The 19,274-nt window shown below is 55.2% G+C and overlaps 2 protein-coding genes across 5 annotated transcripts; both read left to right on the top strand.

Annotated features, from left to right (window-relative positions):
* The first annotated feature begins 1,528 nt into the window (after window positions 1–1,528).
* LOC141750371 (uncharacterized) lies at window positions 1,529–12,627 on the top strand. 4 transcript variants are annotated; one of them, XR_012589651.1, is made up of 15 exons: window positions 1,529–1,737; window positions 2,174–2,230; window positions 2,701–2,777; window positions 3,353–3,518; window positions 3,861–3,967; window positions 4,466–4,597; window positions 5,524–5,668; window positions 5,922–6,068; window positions 6,619–6,849; window positions 7,085–7,278; window positions 8,332–8,459; window positions 8,530–8,826; window positions 10,667–10,822; window positions 11,249–11,362; window positions 12,181–12,627. XR_012589651.1 is itself a non-coding variant. In XM_074605342.1 (15 exons), exons 1-15 carry the CDS (start codon window positions 1,639–1,641, stop codon window positions 12,220–12,222), a joined length of 1,965 nt encoding a protein of 654 aa, XP_074461443.1. In that variant the 5' UTR covers window positions 1,529–1,638; the 3' UTR covers window positions 12,223–12,627. The 4 variants fall into 4 exon arrangements, 2 of the variants coding, with proteins under 2 accessions (XP_074461443.1, XP_074461444.1); XR_012589652.1 differs by having other exon boundaries at window positions 10,670–10,822; XM_074605342.1 differs by having other exon boundaries at window positions 8,657–8,826.
* A 1,330-nt stretch (window positions 12,628–13,957) lies between these two features.
* LOC141750250 (zinc finger protein 541-like) lies at window positions 13,958–18,976 on the top strand. Its single transcript, XM_074605019.1, has 7 exons — window positions 13,958–14,240; window positions 15,273–15,415; window positions 16,373–16,448; window positions 16,614–16,702; window positions 17,120–17,248; window positions 17,665–17,840; window positions 18,375–18,976. Exons 1-7 carry the CDS (start codon window positions 14,072–14,074, stop codon window positions 18,439–18,441), a joined length of 849 nt encoding a protein of 282 aa, XP_074461120.1. The 5' UTR covers window positions 13,958–14,071; the 3' UTR covers window positions 18,442–18,976.
* The last annotated feature ends 298 nt before the right edge of the window (window positions 18,977–19,274 follow it).

The following is a 19,274-nucleotide window of genomic DNA, read 5'->3' on the forward strand; positions in this document are numbered from 1 at the left end:
CTCATGGTATTTGCAACTTCCCTGGGCAACCTGGGCTAGTGTCTCACCACCCTCACAGCAAAGAATTCTTCCTAATATCTCATCTAAATCTCCCCTCTTCCAGTGTAAAACCGTTCCCCCTCGTCCTATGGCTCCCCTCCCTGATCCAGAGTCCCTCCCCATCTCTCCTGGAGCCCCTTTCGGGACTGGAAGGGGCTCCAAGGTCTCCCCAGAGCCTTCTTTTCTCCGCGCTGAACCCCCCAGCTCTCTCAGCCTGTCCTCACAGCAGAGGGGCTCCAGCCCTCGCAGCATCTTCATGGCCTCCTCTGGATCTCTCCTCTTTCTGTTTTTCAGGCAGTTCTTTGCTGTTCTCCTTTCCTCTGCTCTGCCCTTAGTTCCCCATCACTTGCAGATAACGGTAACAACTGGAGCTCATCCCCACAGCCACGACAGCCAGTCGTGTCTATCCTGTACGTTCAGCTGGAGCCCGCACTGCCGTGGCTTCTAATACCCACAGGTTCTCAAAGGTCTCTGAATGGAAGTGCCGCTGTCTTGCCCCTTCCTCCCCATGTGGGAGGTGAAAGCAGACCCTTGCCTTGTCCTCCCTTTCTCTCCCCTGTCGCTAGTGAAGTTCAGGATGAGCTGCTGCATGTGTTGATACAAGCAACTGCTTGTGCAGGAGGGCCCTGCCTGGGCTTTGCGTGGTCTGATGCCTCTGGGCATCGCTTGACTAGTGAATGAGGTTACGCGTGCCAGACTGGCTTAAAGGACTGACCAGAACCGACCTAGCTGGCCACCCTGACCCAGAGCTGAGCCAAGCAGATTTTGCAGCAGAGCTGTGTGCAGGCGCTGGCTGGTGCCCAACCATGGAACCGTCAGGGCTGGAGGAAGCAGAGGCTCCTCTGGAGACACCGTAACCCAGATGAGCCGGGGACAGGGATCAGTAGGGCAGGGCACCCAGCACAGATGCAAATGCAATGCTGGTCATTCTGCTTATGATGCAGAAGGGGTTGAACAGCTGGAGATCGGCATGAAAGTTTTCGAGGGCACTTTCAGTCCCCTTCTACGCCTTATTGCAGCTATGTACATCCCAATGCCAGACTGTTAATATTTAGGCAAAATAAAATGACACTGTGCTGCTGTGAAACAAACTCGGGTGAATCTTTGCACTATGCCAAGATTGTGGCAATGCTTTAAGATAAAGCTGAGTGCTGCAAACTTCTGACTGTTACACTGGACCCATCCGCAGCCGCCCCACAACTGGTGTTAGCGAGTGTGGCCCCATCTTGGGGCTCCCACAAGGCTGCTCTCGGGGTCACCAAAAGCCACCGTCCCTCCACGCCAAGCTCTCGCAGCCCCAGACCCCCCACCACGGCGGGGTCCGCCCTTCCCCGGGCGACGGCCCGTCCCCGCGGCCCCGGCTCTCGCCCGCCGTCTCGGGGCCCCCCCGACACGCGGCTCGCGGGGACCGTTTCCCCCCGCTCCCGCCCCCAGCGTCGGCCGGGGCCGGTAACGGTCTCCGAGCGGAGCCGGCCGGAGCAGCCCCGCAGCCCGCAGGAAAGCGCCGCCGCAGAGCGGCCCCGAGCGAGCCCGTCCCTCCCGCCCCGCGGCTCCCGGCGGCGCCCGTCAGGCGGCGGAGCCCGGCCGGCGAGCGGGGGCATGGCGGCGCCGGGCCCGGCCTCCCTGCAGCGCCGGCTGCAGAGCTCGCAGGAGGCGCGGCACCGGCAAGCGGTGCTGGTGCGGAAGCTGCAGGCGAAGGTGAGGAGCGGGGGCGCCTGCCCGGGGGGAGCTCCCCGAGGCCGGGCCGGGGTGCCCGCGCCGTCCGCGGACGGGACTCGGCGGCGGAGCCCTCGGGGGGCGAAGGCGCGGCCCCGGCGGGGTCCTGCCCGGGCCCTGCCCTGCGCTGCCGCGGGCGGGACGGCGCCGAGCCCGGAGCTCGGGGGAGGGAGGGAGGGAGGCCCCGGGAGCCGTCCCGTCCCGTCCCGTCGGCGGTCACCCCCGAGCCGCTCGCCGGGGCTTGGCCGGGCTCGGGGGAAGCGAAGCTTCCCGGTCCCGAAGGGACTCGGTGTCGGAGCGGCAGCGCCGTGGCGCGGGCTGAGCTCGGGCTGCAGAGAGCGAGAGAAAAGCCGGTGCCGGAGGAGCCGGGTCCGTCCCCGGCTGCAGTCGCTCATCTTCATGCCGTGTCTGCGCCCAGGTCCTGCAGTACCGGACCCGCTGCCGAGAGCTGGAGCAGCAGCTGGAAGCAGGAGCGGTGAGTGCGCAGGGCGCGAACTGAAGAGAGCGGCCGGAGCGTTCGGGAGCGAAAAAGCTCCCCGAGCCATGGCAGGGGAAAGCGAGATTGTGCTCCCGGAGGGTTTCAAGAAGCGCTGCGAGTTTGCCCGCCCCTGTTCTGCCCAGTTGCCGCTCTCAGAGCAGCCAGCAGTCCCAGAAATGCAGGATTGGAGTTGTGTGCGGGAGTGCTTTATTGGCGGGGAGCGTTTCGTCCTGGGTCTCGGGAGAGGGCTTTGCTGCCTGTTCTGGGGCTGTCTCTGAAATAGAATGGGTGGACAGACAGTGTTTTGGAAGGCGAGAATGCTGGCGTCGGGCAGAGAGAGCTGGCTCTGTGCTTTTCGTTCTGCTTGCCGGCTAAAGCAGATCTAGGAAAGAAAGGGTGGGAGCGTAGGAGAGCATTCCTGGGCTTCAGGTGGAAGAATTGGACCAACCATTTGCTTTCTTCTTCAGGGATGCCTCCCAGGCAGGTGGGAAGGCACGGAGGCCCTGGAGAAAGCCCTGCTTGAGGTGAAAGACGAGCAGCAAAGGTACAAGGAAGAAGCGTTCCCTCCTACTCGGTATCCTGGATGCTCACGGCAGGGAGGGAAAACGTGTCAGTGGTAGGCAGTCTCCGCAAGGGAAGTGTTGGGGCAAGCCCTTTGGAAAGGAGAGAGGTGCACAACCTGTTCTGTGGGGCAGTAATAGTGGTGTGTGCTGACCGCTTCTGTTTGGAGCGGGGCGTTCCTGCGGGTGAGCTCCAAGGGTCCCTTTCCAGCCTAAACGCTGCCCTGGTGCAGTAGGTGAGGGGCTGGGGGCAACGCTAGAGAAAGGTGATGCGTCCAGTGATGAGGCAGCACGAAGGGGAGGCAGCCGTCGACTGTGGGCATCGTCCGAGTTGCAGAGGAAGGGGAAACCCAACCTGTAGGTGGAAACTGAAGGCTTAAAGCAAGGAGAAGCACATGAGTTGGCCATCAGCGAGAGATCTTAGTTCATCCTAGAAAGCGCTTTTCCTGCCTCTCAGTTTGAGAACAAAGTCAGTGTTGGGGGAGCCGGGAAATCCCGGGGATGCTGCTTGTGGATCGGGGTTGTTCAGTGACCTCATGGCTGTTCCTCCCTTTGCAAGGTGCGAGGATCTGGCCGAAGCGAACAGTCTGCTGCGGGAGCACCTGGAGAAAGCGAAAGAGGTGAATTCAGCCCTCAAAGAAGATGTTGGAAAGCTGACGGTGGATTGGATGAGGGCGCGGGAGGAGCTGGAAGCGAAGGAGCGCGAATGGCGCCAGGAACGTGAGGTGAGGCTCAGCTGTGGGAATGTCAGAGGTGGTGCCAGCGTGGCATGAGAACGCGTTTTGTTTCTGGCCCAGAGAACTTGCTGTGAGAAGGTTGTGGCTCTGTTGAGGATGTGTTGGTGTTGACGAGCAGAAGAGAGGGGTTGTCGTGGATGGAGCGATAGACTTCACTCCTAAGAGAGAAGCAGCAATATATTTATTGATATAAACCAATGATTTGACCAAGTCGATAGCAGACGCGACAGTTTTAAGGGGGTGCTATAGCAAGGTCCACTTGGTTTTTTACTGCTCGTACAGTGATGGCGGAGGCTGAACTGGCATTTCTTTTTGTCTTTGCATCTGTAGCTCTATGAGAACTACTTCAGGGGTGACCGTGACCGTCTGCTCGGGCTGTGGCATCAGATGGTCACCTTCCGCCGTCATTTCCTGGAAATGAAGACTGCCACGAACCGGTGAGTAGAAGTTGAGGCCCGATCTCTGGCAGAAAAGATGTACCTTCCCTTCACACCTCTCTGAGGTTCCTTTCTCACAGTTGCCTTCTACACAAACAAGAGCAGCGTAGCCGTGAGAGTGTCTGCTGCTGGTGTCAGCAGGCGACTTCAGACTCTGGGTTACTGTCAGCCATTTATCTTCCTGGATGATGAACCTTCCTTAATGCGTCGAGCGTGCCTTGGTTCTTGTGTTGTTTGTGCTTTTTTGTTACGCCGTTTTAGGCTTATTCTTCCTCCACCTTCCTGAAAAGTTTATTATGTGGCTGTTGTCGTGAGCCTCTGAGCAGTCGCTCGCCAAGGTGTGTCCTGACCCCAGAGTGTCAGGGGAATGATTTGTCCCCAGCCGAGATGTCATCTTTCCTGGCAGCTTTTCCTCTTTGTGCCATTACGTGCGTGAGAAGCGAGTCAGCTGATAGAGCTGGTGGTGTGAACGTTGGCTCTTCCTTTGTTCTTCTGCAGAGATTTGTCAGAGCTGAAGGCAGAGCAAACGAGGCTTTCTGGGTCTGTAATGGCAAAGTGCTCCCGTCTAAACTGCAGCGTGATGTCCTTCCAAGCCAAGGGGGAGCTGGAGAAGAAGGAGCTTCAGGACAGGTAAAGGTGTTTTAAACTTTGCTGTTAGCACCGTTCTCTTCTGGGGCTGCCTCTTGCATTCATAGATGGGCTGTGTTCACATTGCAAACACACCCGTTCTGCACGGCCTTGTTTCTGTCCCGAGTCAAACGGTTGCCTTCAACAGAAAGGACGGCAAAAATTGTCTGACTGCCAGAAGCTCCTCTGGGTAAGACCAGACTGGCAAAGAGGTGGCGTATTCCAGTGCTTTTGCTGTGAACTGGTTCTTGGTGAGCAAGCGAGAGCAGCCTAAAGAGAGCTCTGTCTCTGGTACAGCCCTTTTGCTCCCCGGGGCGGTGCTAGAGGAGTTGGCAGGAATTTGCCCAGCACCATCCTAAGCACTGTAGCACCTCTGTGCTGACAGTTCCTTGCGAGACTGAGTGCAGAAGGCCTTTGGGGCAAGAAGGGCCATTTTGCAACATGCAGCATATTAACCGGGACCCTCCTGTGATCCCATGGTTATTGGATTGGACATTCATAGCCGTCTCCCCAGACAGCTTGCAGGGCCTTGGATTCATTCACTGCAGAAGGCAAAAGTAGTTGTGGGAGTCGTAGTCTGGACTTTCAAAGTCTGTTTTAGCCCAAGAAGAACTTGTGCAAGGCTTGTATCCAACGTATGAAAGAGGAGAGAGAGAACTAAGAGGCAGGAAGCTGTTGCCAGTACCTGAACGTTTTGGAAACGTTCTGTGATGTCTGGAAGCTTGATTTACTTTCTCAATGGTGAATGTTTCATCCATGACAAAGAGCGATGCAGCTCTAGTCAGGAAATGCCGGTGGTGTTTAGGTGTAGGTCCAAAGCCGTTGGAAATCATTCCAACTGCCATATCTGGGACACAGTATGTGCTCCTGGTTTTGGAAACGAGAATGTTTTTACATTGACAACTTGTTTGTCTTTCCCCTTCTCACAGACTGAAGGACTTAGTGGCACTCGAAGACAAACACTGTGTGTTACAGCATGAGTTGGTAGTTGCGAGAGAGGCGCTGGAGGAATCGCACCTTGAGAGGGATGTGCTGAAGGAAGAGAAGCGTGAGCTTAGAGTGGCCCTGGAGAAGGTATGGCCACCTTGTGATAGCAAGACCAGCACAGATGCTTTTTTCGTGTCAGTAGAGGCCAGGGAACGTGCTGTTCTCCTCCTTGGGAAATGGTGATGAGACCACGCAGGCTCCTTGGGGTAGTTTGTGGGCACGTGCTTATTGGGAGCACTGACCTGGGAGTGTGTCAGCGAGACGCAGGGGATGTGGAGTTGCTGCTCGAAGGCAGGGATTTCCCTGCCCTTGTTGTCATGTTGTTCTTTTGTCTCTTCAGGCCGAGCAGTCGGTGGCAGAGCTGACGGGGGCTCAGCGTGAGCTGAGTGCTGAACTTGCCGATCTACGTGTTGCAACAGCAAACATGAGCTGTATCAATGAAGCTCTTGCGTTGGACAAAGTGCAACTGAACAAACTTGTGCTGCAGGTGAGCAGAGTTGCCAAAGGTCTTGGCAGGTGTTTGTCTCCAGCTGCTGCTTCTTCTCAGATTCTTGCCTTCTGACAGTGTGACTGACTGAATATGGAACTGTTCCTTTTTCTGTCCAAGCCCAACCTTCATAGGAAGTCTAGCAAGAGCGCCACAGATGCTGTTTCTGGCAGGGGAAGACAGGGACAATCATAGACTCGTAGAATTGTCTAGGTTGGAAGGGACCTTTAAAATCATCGAGTCCAAACACGAACCTAACACTGCCAAAACCCCACTAACCCGTGTCCCTGAGCACCACGTCTACCCGTCTTTGAACACCGTGTTGCTCCCTTTCCATTCTCCTACTGTTGTTTAAATGCAGCGTCCTCCTTCTTGTGAAATGGTGATGAGACCACGCAGGCTCCTTGGGGTAGTTTGTCGGCACGTGCTTATTGGGAGCGCTGACCTGGGAGTATGTCAGCGAGACGCAGGGGATGTGGAGTTGCTGCTCTCCTCTTCTTCAGAGTAAGTCTTGCTGTATTTGATTTCCTCTGTGCTTCTGTGATTGCAGCTGGAGCAAGAGAATGAGGCTCTGTTGTGTAAAGTGGATGAGATGGAGAGAGCAAAGATCTCTGCCCAGGAGAAGCTGAGCTTGTGTGAAAGAACAAAGAGCGAGCTCTGTGCAGAGAAAGGCCACCTGGAGCAGCTGCTGAAGAAAGCAGAGGAGCAACAAGAGGAGCTGCGGGTAGAGCTGGGCGTCCTGGCAGAGGAGAAGGAAGAAGCCCAAGAGAAACTCCTTGAGGTGAGACCAAAGACCTGGTGCTTCTGGGTGGGCATGTGGCTGCTTGGCTGGGTGAAGCTGTGCGTGTTGGCCTCCTTTTTGGCTTCTGGTAAGTTGCAGAGAGAGGACTGCATCCACGACTCTACTGTTCTCCCGTGTGGCAAAAGCAGCAAACTGTGTAGCTCTGGAGCCTTTGTCTGGGGCAAAAGCCAGGGCTGCACGCAAGGACTCTCACTGCCTTTTGTCCCGCTTCCAGGTTTCCCGCCAGCAAGAGTCGTCTCGCAGTGGCCTGGAGCAGTTGCGCCAGGAGTCCTCTCGCCAAGGGCACGCGCTGGCCGAGGTGTGCGCAGAGAAGGAGTTGCTGGTGCGGGAGAAGGCTGCCCTGGAGCTGCGACTGGCAGCCCTGGAGCGGGAGAGACAAGGCCTTTCGGAGCAGCTGGCAGAGGCCAGGTAAGGGCAGGGAGGAGACCCTGGGCAGGACGTTCTTTAATGTCTGTAATGGTAAAGGTGACAGTGGTTCCACGGGGATCGATTGCATCCAGTGTGCTTTTCACATGTTTTCGCTTCCATGGACAGAAAATGGAAGAATTCCAATTCAAGCAAAAAAAAAAAAGTCTACCTTGATTTGAAGGTTATTTTTCTGACAGCTGAAGCTGGCAAAGCTCTCCTGAGCGTTGGGCTCATGTTTATGCCCCCTTACGTGTTCCTCTGTGACGTCCACAGCAAGCCGAGTGGGCTCTGAACGGAGCCATAATTAAACCACGCAGACGTTTCACAGAACGTGAAGTTTCTCTCTGGTCTTGGATTCTTGTTCTGTGCATTTGAACATCGATCTTTCCTTGTCACGTAGTTTGAGGTGGGATCTTCAGAATTGACGGCTATTGCTTATGGAGGTTGTGAGCAGGACGCTGCCCTTCGGGAGAAGCCAGAGGCTCCTGCAGAAAATGTGGAGGGCCTTCTGTTTCTAAGCTAACTGGTGTTAGTGTGGTGCAGGAGCTAGAGCTGGTGACACCAGCGGCGGGGAACCCTCTCTTGAATTCTCGCCAGCCTTCAGGGGTTCCTGCCCATCACTGATGTCTGTTAAAATGGACATAGTTACTTTGGCCTGCCAGAGACTGGTGTAATCGGAACTGTGTGCTTGTTCTCCTTCTTGAAGATACGTCCTCCGTTGTCCATCCAAGTTTTGCTTGCTGGCACAGGCTTGGTGGGCGCAGCTACCCGTGTGTCGTGGATCAGACCCCAGCAAGTGAAGATTTGGCTATTGCAGTCCAATTCGGCTGGGCTTTCTGTGTGCTGCCAGGTGACAAGGGAAGCCTGGCCATCCCCTGGCAGGGGCCCGCGTTGCTATTTGGAAGGGCAGAAATAGGCTCTCTGTGTAGGAGTTTCCACGTGAGCCTTTTTCCGTAGGCAGGGGTAGGGATCTTGCACCGCTTCTTCCTGGAACAACTCCCTGTGGGTGTCAGGAGCAAGCAGCTCCTTTCTCTCTGTATTCACGATTTGCAGGTCAGGGAAGGAGACCCTGGAATGCAGCCTGTTGGAGGCTCAGCAGCACTTGTCTGAGCTGGAGATCAGCAGGAGTCATCTCGAAACCCAGCTCCACGCGGTGGCGCAGGCCAAGGAGGTGATCCAAGGTGAGAGCCTCCCGTTTCTGGTGACCCCGTGCCTGGGGAAGGTGGTATGAAAGCAGCTCTCTGTCCGCAGTGCTTCTGAGGAGTGAAGGAGCTGGAGACAGACCCCTCCTCCACGGAAACTCAAAGGGCGTAAGGTCAGTAAAGTCAGAGCCGCTGTTTGTGCAGACTCTGACTCTTGCCATTTGTCGTGTTTGCAGGGGAAGTGAAGTGCCTTCAGTGGGAGCTGGAAGCGGAGAGGTCTCTCCTGAAGCGGGAACGGCAAAACATGGCGCAAGAGCTCCTGCAGAAAGAGCAGCAGCATACCGACACCCTCAAAGTTCGGGAGGCCGACCACCAAGGGGAGATAAACAAGCTGCTGCAAGACGTGGTAGGAAACACTATGCTTCTGAATGCTTCAAGCCAGCTTTGTGGGCTGGCTTTAGGAGAAGAACAGCCTGAGCGTGGGAAATGGCAGCAATGGTCTGTCCCGGGCGACACGGTGCCGGGCCAGGCAGCAGAGCCAGTGGCTCGTCCTGGAAGGAGCGTGGAGACCCCAGGACTCTGGTGGGACAGTAAATGCAGGCACGGGTTGCGTGTGGGCGTAAGAGGAGTTCAACAGAAGGTTGGGTGGTCCCCAGCCAAAGCACGGCAGCAAAGGGCTGGGATCTTAGCAGCCTCCCGCCCGCCATGGAGTAGACTCCTAACGCTGCTGCCAGCTGCAGGCGGGGGAACTTTGTTCCTTCCTTTCTGTCCTTTGGCGGCTGACAGAGGTGTTGGAGCAGACGGAACAGGCCCCTTGTTCCTGGTACGGGAGTTCGTGGCCTGTCTTGTGAGGAGGGCACGAGGGTCTGGTCCCTTTCTGACCCTGCAGTCCGTCTGCACCTTTTCCTTGATGAAAAGGGAGCCGAGCTGTGACAATGGAGGCTGTGAGCCTACGCTGTTCTGAGGAGCTTGGCTGAGACTTCATCAAATGACTGAATGGTTTGGGTTGGAAGAGACCTTAAAGATCTTCTAGTTCCTACCCCCATGCCAGTGGGACACCTCCCACTAGACCAGGTTGCTCCAAGCCCCGTCCAACCTGGCCTTGAACCCCTCCAGGGATGGGCCAGCCACAGCTTCTCTGGGCAACCTGGGCCAGTGTCTCACCGCTCTCACAGCAAAGACTTTCTTCCTAATATCTCATCTCAGTCTCCCTTCTTTCAGTCTAAAACCGTTCCCCCTGAGCCCCTTTAGGGACTGGAAGGGGCTCTAAGGTCTCCCCGGGGCCTGCTCTTCTCCGGGCTGAACCCCCCCAGCTCTCTCAGCCTGTCCTCACAGCAGAGGGGCTCCAGCCCTCCCAGCATCTCTGTGGCCTCCTCCGTCCCCGCTCCAACAGGTCCGTGTGCTGATATTCATGGCCCCAGAGCTGGAGGCAGCACTGCAGGGGTTCTCCCCAGAGCAGAGCAGAGCAGAGGGGCAGAATCCCCTCCCTCGCTCTGCTGGCCACGCTACTGGGGATGCAGCCCAGGATACGGGGGGCTTTCTGGGCTGCAAGTGCACGTTGCCAGCTCTCATCGACCATCACCCCCAAGTCCTTCTGCTCAGGGCTCTCTCAATCCATTCTCTGCCCAGCCTGTGTTTGTGCTTGGGCCGAGAAGAAAATGTTTGCTAGTAATTCACCATTCAGCTGCTCAAACGCTTTCCGTCAAGCCCAGAACTAATGAAAGAACTACGCAGCTTGCCGTTAAAATGAATGCGAGTCCAAGAGCTGTGCGTGGGTGATTGGTTCTCTCCTATCTAGGCAAGATGAAGCAATGTGTGGCGGTTGGGATTTGGCCTGGAAAGGGCACAGTTGACCAAGCGAATGTACTAAACGTAGTAGAATTTTGTAAGGATGGCTGAACAGCAGCGACACTGATGGTGCTTAGAGGAGGCTTTCAGAGATGGAGACTCCTGAGGTCCAGCTTTCCCAGGGTATTAGAGAGAATGGAAATGGTACCGTTGGCTGGTGAGGTTGAAGGCTTCATTGCGCTTTCAGGGTGTTCTTTTGGCGCAGGGATTTCTCCGAGGTGATGTGGAGGAGGGCCCCTGGGAAGGGAGAGTGTTGTTTTGGGCTGTGGGCCGGGAGGAGGAGGAGAAGGGACGTAGCACTGTCCTTTCCTCCATGGTCACTCTCCGCGATGTGTTGACTCTGGCCCTTCTCTCCTTTCTGTGGCACCACTCCCATCATCTGCTCTCTGAATGCCCAGCAGGTGATTGCAGAAGGGCAGCGGCTGTCCTGGCTCTCGGAGAAGAGACTCCTGTCGCAGCGGCTGGAACGTCTGCAGCGAGCAGTTGCAAGGCTGGACCAGGAGAAGACGGAGCTGAAGCAATACAGTGCTGAGCTCAGGAGGACTCTGGAGGAGGTAGACCAGGCTTTCGCTGCCTCTGCGCAGCATCACGGTCCTCTGGAAGACACCGCATTTCCAGAGGCAGCACTGTGGAGTCCTCGGCTTGTTTCCTTCCCTCTCCCACTGTCCCCTGTGGCCACACGCTTTTGTCTTTTCTCTCTCTTCTGGCACCCCGTTGCCTTCGCAAATGCACGTTCACTGCGGTACCAGCCTTCTTGCCCCAGTGTCCCCATACACACGCACTGGACACTCTTGTGTCAGGAACTCTTTCCTCCTGCTCGCTCACTTCCGTGGGCTGCTTGGAGTGCTTTTTGGCCCCAGCGTTCTGTGGTGCAATTCACAGTCTCTGAGCAGCCATCTCCTTGCCAGGATGTCCAGAGGTCCTTTTGCTCCTTGTGTGGTGGCAGGTTTCTGTGACCCTTTCTCCTATCCAACATGCAGGTGGAACGTGAACGGAGGAGGCTGAGGAGATGTTGCAGAGGTCGGGCGCTGCCAGATGCAGGCGGATCTTCTCTCTCCGAGTCTGACCAGCACAAGATGCTGGCGTCTCAGCAGGTGAGACCAGGATCTTACTTGGTGGGAGGAGGCTCTGGCCAGATGGAGGAACGATGGCAGCAGCCCCCCAGTATAGACCGGGTGAGGAGCAGGAAAGCTCTCATCCAGAGCCGCTGTGGCTGTGCTGATGGGCACAGCTCTGCACGATGCTGTGGCCCGAGTTTTGTTTGGCCATCAGGAAGGGAGGCCGGCAGGCGGTGGGAATACCCAGTCAGAGGCGTCCCTTGGCCATGGCCAGACAGCATCGTTCCCTGAGGTCTGGTCTCTGTGGGTCAGGCAGGGTGGGAGAGGGATTGGAGGAAACTCAGAAAACGGAATGGATGGGAAATAGAGAATAGTCTAAGGACGTTCCCCTTGAGTCTTGCTCGTCTTGTTGAGCTTTCCCATTTTCCCTTTTCACGCGCTAGCTGTCACGTTTTCAAGGCAGATGAGAGCAGAAGAGTTCCTCAGTGCCTTGTGTAACCAGTAACTCTCCTGCTGAGGAAAAAGCCTGTGGCAGTAAGGTGGCAGTAGCCCCAGTCTCTCCCTTGGAAAGGGGAGTTGGGTGACTTAATCCTGTAGGAACCTCTCTCTCTCATATCCATGGGATGTCTCGGGGTTGTACGTGTGAATGGTGAGCCAGAGAGAAAGTCAACGTGTTGATAGTGTGAGGTGAGGCCAGGGTGACTCTGGGAGCCTGTGACTTCCATTCCCCGAAGAGCAAGTGTTTGTCGGGGCTGGCGTTAGAGGGTGCGTCTTCCCCGAGAGCCGGTACCGTGGAGCTAGGGCTGGTCCTACCAGCGTGGGCTTGTCTGAGCTCGGCCTTTGGCCTCTTTCAGGTGTCCCTTCCGCAGACGCAGCTGGCGCAAGACGGAAAATAGAAGCGGGACTGGATTGAGTGCTGTGCAAAGACCGGCCAGGAACTTGAAGACCTTGAAGGCCAAAGCTGCTGCTCCGGTGGCAGAGACTCGGGAGCTGCGCTGAACCTTGTCCTGCCGCGGAGCAGCTGCAGCATCGCGGGGTTCCCGTCTTGGGCCCTTCCCTGGACTGTGTTTGTTTTCCTGCGGGCAGGGGGGGTGCATTTGTTCTGTTTAGATTTTGCAGCATGTGCTAGTGATAGTGGGGGTTTATGTTTTTGTACTAAAAGCCATTTTGTACTATTTCTGAAGGGAAAAGGGAGAGGGGTTTTTACCTTTTTTGTAATAAAAGCCATTTTGTACTGTTTCTGAAGGAAAGGGGGAGTGGGGTTTTTACCTTTTTTGTAATAAAAGACATTTTGTACTGTTTCTGAAGGAAAAAGAGAGTGCTTGGTACATTCATGGGTCAGGAAAAGGTTAGAGTAGGGATGTCAAAAGAATATGGTTAAAAAGTTCCAGGAGCGCTTTGTATAGAATTGTAGTAGAACTTTGATGGAGCTTGAGCTGAACTCCTGAAATTAAACCTTAATTGGCCTAATTAGGGGGATCTCCCAAACCGTTCCAAACTTGGACTTGAATGCATGTGTCTGATGAGGGCTGGTAAGGGAACTGTAGCTCACTCATGGGCTGTATCTCATCACTGTGAACCTGGGACTGTCGGAAACGTGTGGTGTGCTGGCTGTTGTTAAAGGCCCGGCACCCGATTCTGCAGAACTGAAATAAAGCCAAATATCTCGACTCAGTGTGTTGATTGGTTTTTGCCCAGCGGGTGAAGAACCCTGATTTAGGGCCATCTCCTCTGGCCCTGGTTTTTCCCATTCCCTGCTTGCAGCTCCCTTTGGGTGAGCCCTGGCACCGGCTGCTCGAACCTGCTCCGCTGCACCGTTCTGGGCCTCCACAATAGAGCTGCCTCCCCGCTGCGCAGCGAGGAGACCCAAAGGCCATGTGGCAGAGCGGTCCCCAGGGGGAGACGCCAGCGTCCGTCCCCAGAGCGGCGGGAACAAGGGTTTTGTGCAGGGCTGCTTGCTCTGAGGAGAAAGAGCCCTGGAGAAAGGATCTCGACACAAGGACCGCCAGAACCCCGGCTCAGCAGAGCTGGAGCAGCCCCTCCGATAGCCCGGCCACAAAGCTTCCCAAAGGAGACAAAAGCTGGGTCTTCGCCTGACCCAGGCTGTGGGAGGGAGGAAGAAGAGGGAAAACATTGCAGGAAAGATGCTCAGACACAGTATGGCCTGGCTGGAAGGAAGGAAGGCACAAGCAAAGACGTGGGAGTAAACTCTTTATTGCAATACGAGGGGGTAAGGTCTGTGTCTGCTGCCCAGGGGCTCTACACCTCGCTTGCCGCACATCTCCTCCCTCGGCACTCTGCGTGGCTGCACGTCGCCTTCCTGCCCGTGCCCACCCCAGCACCCTGCGCAGGCTCAGCTCCGAGCCCCGTAGTCCTTTCCCCGCCACACCGCCTGGCCCGAAACGGCAGATCGAACACTGAGGGTGATGAAATTCTATTCTTTAAAAAAGCAGTTCAACTTCCTCCCATTAATTTTCCACCCCTTTATCTCCATATTGTTTTTTCTCCACTTTTCGGCTTTCCCGCCGCCCCCCTCCAATAACCGCGGTCGGGTGGTTTTATACTGAAAAAGGTCGCCATCGGGTGTTTTTGCGGGGAGCGATGGCGCACAGCAAGGAAGGAGCAGCAGGTCAAGGGAAAGGGAATCCTTGAGCGCTTGTTAGTTAACAGCAGTTCTCGTTATTTTCTTTCAGAGAGAAACAATTTGGATTGGAGTTGGGATGCGAAGGACTTGGAGGCCAGAAAATGCACCCCAGTCCCTCGCTGGTGCCCAGAAACCATCGCCGGAGGCCGCAGGAGATGGAAAGCGTCCCTCCAAAGCCGAGATGCCTTCAGGGGAACGTCGCGGTGGCTCTGCCGGCTGATTGCCTTCTCGATACCGTCCACGAGAAGGAATTTGGCAGCAGGGAAGGAGGTGGGTGGCGATTTTAGTGATTTTTTTGAGTGTATTTAGAGAAAACTCCCTTGCTGGAATGGCTTCTGTGAGCCACTGGTCAGCAGTTCAGCAGCTCAGCTAATCCCCCCAATTCTATTCGACTAAGACGGCAGGAATGGGCTTGGTGGTAATGAACGCTAATGGTAACGGAGTTGGTAAAGGTTCCAGGGGCCTGTTGGTGGAATTTCTGGGAAACAGGTAACCTGTTAATCACTTTGGAGTTGCGATGTAGGTTCCTCCTAAAGCCGCGACCTGATTTGATTGTGCGAGTTTGGGGTAAAAACTGAAGGTAAGCATTAAAAACACACAGTTCAAAAGACTGGAGGATGGCGAGGAAGGCTAAAGGCTGGTCTTGTTGGAACAATTTTTCTCTCGGGCTTTTTTTTTTGCTACCTTCCAGGCAGAATTGCAAGGGGGTTTGGGTGTTTTGGCTGATGAAACAGTAAAATGGGCGCCCAGCCGTGGGAAGAAGAGCAGAGTGTGGGAAAAGGGGGGACGAGGGAAGTGCCGTTGAGGAGTGGGCGTGTGGTTGGTGCAAGGCCCGGTGTGTGCAGGCCCTGGCAGTTGCCATTGGGCTTCTGCCGGTGGCTCGGCCAGTCGTCAAGGGCGGGTTTTTTGGGGCAAAGTTGGCCAGAAATGTGCGGAAATGCCCGGCCAAGCGCTGTCACGGAGCGTTGCCGGCCTCCTGCGTTCTACACAACATTCCGAAGCACTTGGTGCTCGGCGGTGGTGGCTCTTGCAGCTCGCTGCTCTTCTCAGAGCAAACCTGACCACTTGGGAGAGGTTTGAGGAGGAAGAAACCCCCAGTTTTCTTGCCCGATGGGGCCCAAGAGGACTCAGGAGGCAGAACGGTACCGTGGTGGTGCTGGAGAAGTTGTTAGAGGAGAGCGATTAGCGCTTTCCTGGGAAATAGGGGCAGTCTTTCTTACAGCTCCTCCCGTATGTGCGTGTTTCTCCTGCCGGAGCTGTTTCCCGCTCGCCTTCCTCACCTCCTCTTCCTCACGCTTTCAGGCGCATCAACATTGGAAGCCAATTCCAAGCGGAGCTTCCAGACCTCCAGGACCCAGCCCGTTTGGAAGAGGAGGAAGAGGGAGCGTCGCTGGTGTGGAAGCCCTGGGGCGACGTGGAAACCAACCCGGAGACGCAGGAGAAAGGTTTGGTTTTGTTTCCTACCGCTTTTCTTCCACTTTGACCCCAGCCAGGGATAGGAGGGGTTGAAAATGCCACCTTTTTGGGCTTGTCTCCCTCCTTTTCTTGCCCGCGTTCCCATTGGAGGGAAGGAGATGGCTGGGTTTTGGTGGGAGAGGGACTAAAGACTAACGGGCGACGCTCTCGGCAGCGTCTTGCATGAAAAAGGGGCGTTTGGAGCCCTCCCAGCTCATGTGCGGTGCCCTCGGGAGAGGGGAGGTTTCTCTCTGAGCTTTTAAATAGAGCTCTTTGGGGTACCGGACTTCTTTCTCTGCCTTTTCCTCGTCTGCGGTCTCTGCTGCGCTCGTCCTGTTTTCCCTCCCTCTCCTCTGGCCCCTTTTCTGGAGGAAAACGTGACTTTTTGTGGGTTTTTGTTGCGTTTGTAGTTAGAAACCTGCTCCATTTGGCGTCTCCCAAGGGCGGGCCAGGGAGCCGGGTCAACGCGGAGCTGGCTCTGCATTGCCTGCACGAGGCTCAAGGCGACGTGCTGGTAAGAAGCGGCAGTTTCTCATGAAGAAAGGACTTTGTTCCTGGTTTGAGCTGGGAGTCGCTCCGAGTTTCCTATTGCGCGGGCGGGAGTCTCTTTGCCGAAGGCGCAGGAGGTTCTTGGATGTTGCCTGTCGCGGCGTTAACGTCTCGTGGGCTTCCCGAGCCCTCTCCTGGTGCATCACTAAGAGTTGGTTTTGATTCTGGGAGGATTTGGAGAATAGAATTACTCCCGAATGAAGGGATATTGGCTAAAACCCGAGGTGTGCCCTCGATGAGCCCCGAGCGGGTCTGCTTTGCTCCCCCTTCTTGGAAGAAGGATTTTAACACCCCTGGGCTGGGCGTCTGCTGGGGCGTGGCCAGGAGGAGGGAGAATTTCCCTTTTGGCTCCTCCTCCAGAGGAATTTAACTCTTTTTTTCCCTATGAAATCTGGCAGGAGGCGGCGGAGATGCTGGGTGCTGGGCCGCCTCGGAGACCCGAGTCCCATCCCCTGGCTGATTATCATTACACAGGTAAAGGAGGAGAACAGCTCCCGCCGTTGCCTTTGCTCTGATTGAATTGAGGCTTCCAAATGTTCTTTTGGGGTGGGGCAAAGAGTAGTTCTAATCCCTTTCCGGGGCTTTTGGAGGCGGGGGATGCCTATTGTAATAGTTTGGCTGTCGCTGGTTAATTCCTAGGCTCGGATACTTGGACACCGGTGGAGGAGCAATTGTTTAAAGAGGCTTTTTACCTCCATAAGAAGAATTTTCGCCTCATACAGAAGCAGGTAAAGCCGTTAGAGGGAGGCGCAGCTCGTTAGCGTGGGCAATTTCAACCCAGAAAGTCGTACTTTGAGTTGCGTGTTGGAATGCTGTTCTTAGGACCCTTCTTCATGCTAAAAAACCACCGGTACGAGACAAGTTTTTGCCCTCATGTGTGATGGCAAGGGACTATTTAATCTCTCTGGGAGAAAATAGCAGAGATATTAAAAGAATAATGACAGTTTTTGTTGTGAAACGGAGAATTCTGCCCTGAAAACGCTTCTTGACGGCGTTTTTCAGCAGGTGAAGGTTTCTTTTCTGTCCGAGCTCCCCCGGACGTTGCGTTGCGAGAAGCGCAGGAGAGACTCCTGGTCAATCTGCCCCTTGGGTATTTTACTGCCGTGTTTCCCTTATGAAATGGCTCCTGGTTTTCCTCCCGGCAGATCCAGACTAAAAGCGTGTCTCAGTGTGTTGAATATTATTATACCTGGAAGAAAAAAACCCGTTTTGGCTGCACTCGTCCTCGCCTGACGCAGAAGAAGCGCCCGAGACACCCGGAGGAGGAGGAAGAGGTAGGAAAGCTGCTGGGGGAGGGATTTTTGTGCCAGCTTCCGCTCCTCCATGAAGCCATCTGGGAAAACATTCCTTAAAAACCAACGGATTTGGTTCACAGAAATATTTGTAACTTTGTGGTGGTAGAAACGGGGTGACGGTGTCGCTTCGGTGCTTCGGAATTCCACGTTTTCAACCCGTTGGGATCGATTTTTGCGTCAGAAAGCGCTGTTCTGCTTCAAATAGAGAACTGATAGGGTTTTTCTTTCAAGGTCTGGTCCTCCCAGAGGAATTAAAGTGGTTTTTTCTCGACTGTTTAGTGTTCAGAGTCCACCCGGGCAGGGTTGGGCTGATAAAACGCGGTACCTCCGGCGCAAAAACTCCAATTCCTTTGCCGCCTGCGGCTGTTTCAAGCTATTTTTTACCTGATTTACAGGCCCTTTGGAGCACAAAGAAGAGGCGGCGCATCATCCCCCAGGAAAATCCAAAGTTGGGGAGTCAGGAAGAGAACCCCTGCAACGGCGGCAGCTCCTCCATCAATGCCGGTGCTTCCTGGTGCTGGGACGGCGGCGCCGGAGATCCGGGATTTTTCCCCTGCGGCGAGTGTGGAAGGTCAGCTCTTCCTTTTCCTTCTCAAAAGCGGCTGTTTTGTGGCTCAAAAAGCAGCCGTGGGGGCAGCGGGGGAGGGCAGCTGGAGGATTCCCCTTGCCCCGGGGCCGCTTGGCGGTTTTCATTGACTTTCAGCCCCCAAAAATGTGTGTTTTCGGAGTCGGGGAGACCCTCCACCGAGCCCTGAGGTTCAGAGCGGTGGCCCTCCCTTGCGCAAGAATCCCGGCGCTTCTCCTTTTTGACCAAAAAAGCCTCAAGTTCCGTGAGGATTTGGGGCCTGAGGCTTCCCCGCTCCACTCACTCGCGCCGAGCAAAATGCCTCGCGTTTCAATTCGGCCTCATTTTAAGCGATGGCCCAATTAATTCTAATATGTTAATCGCCCACGATCTGTCCTGTTGAACCACCGACGTCGGAAACTCTGTCGTACCACGCAGCAAAGCGTAAGAGTTCCCAAAAGGAGGAATAACGGAGCTTGGTCTCACAAATTTACAAAAACGGCCAAAGACTTAAAAATGCCTTTCTTTTCTAACTTTCAGGGTGTTTGAGAAGATCCAGGGGAGAAACGCCCACATGAGATTCCATCGCCCAAACGCTGATGTTTAAAAGGGCCCCGGGAGCTCTTCTAAAGGGTGGCGAAGCCACAAAAGCCCCCGCATTCCGCTGACCTCCTCCCATAACACCTGGGAACTGACACCAAACCAACCCCGAGGCCAGTTTTTACCATTTTTCTTCAAACCCCCCAGCTTTTTCTCCGCATCCGGGCAGCGGCTGGGCTTTGAGGATTCAAGAAGACGCGGTCGCCCCCGCTCTAAAAAGAGAGGGAATGGGGGAAATGGCCCCAAAAGGGTCATCCTATTTAACAACGTGTTTCCCTGCTGGTGGTGCGCAGCGTTTAAGATCTGGACTGCAGCGCCCTTTTGGTAGAGATAAGGTTAGTTTTCGTGTGTGGATTTGTGTTGTAAATACTTGTCCACAGTTTGTTAATACTTTTGTTGTTTGTTAATAGTTTTGTTGTTTGTTAATAGTTTTGTTAGTTGTTCAGAGTTGTAAAGAGTTGTAAGAGTTGTTACTGGTTGTTAAGAGTTGTAGGTAGTTGTGTTGTTGTTAATAAAGAGTTGTGTTCCTGTTTTTCACCCCCAAGCTCTGTGTGCATTTCTTGGGAGCCGCGGCCTTTGCAGAGTTGTGGTTCCAGTGTCTCGGGGATGGCGGCGCTGGAGGCGGCTGGGGGTGGTGGCACGGCCACGCCGGGGGTCCCTGTGCACAGATGGGATGCGGCTGATGAAAGGGACGGCCCTGGGCACCAGCGGGGTTCATGGGCTGCTGGGGAGTGGGGTCCCCAACAGCAAAGGGGTCCCCAGCCAAGCATGGACTCTGCCATGACCGACCCCTGCCATGATGCCATCAAAGCAGGCAGGAAACCTGCTGCTGCCTTGCTG

The sequence above is a fragment of the Larus michahellis genome, chromosome 12 (genome assembly GCF_964199755.1).
Source record: "Larus michahellis chromosome 12, bLarMic1.1, whole genome shotgun sequence".
Classification (NCBI taxonomy): domain Eukaryota; kingdom Metazoa; phylum Chordata; class Aves; order Charadriiformes; family Laridae; genus Larus; species Larus michahellis.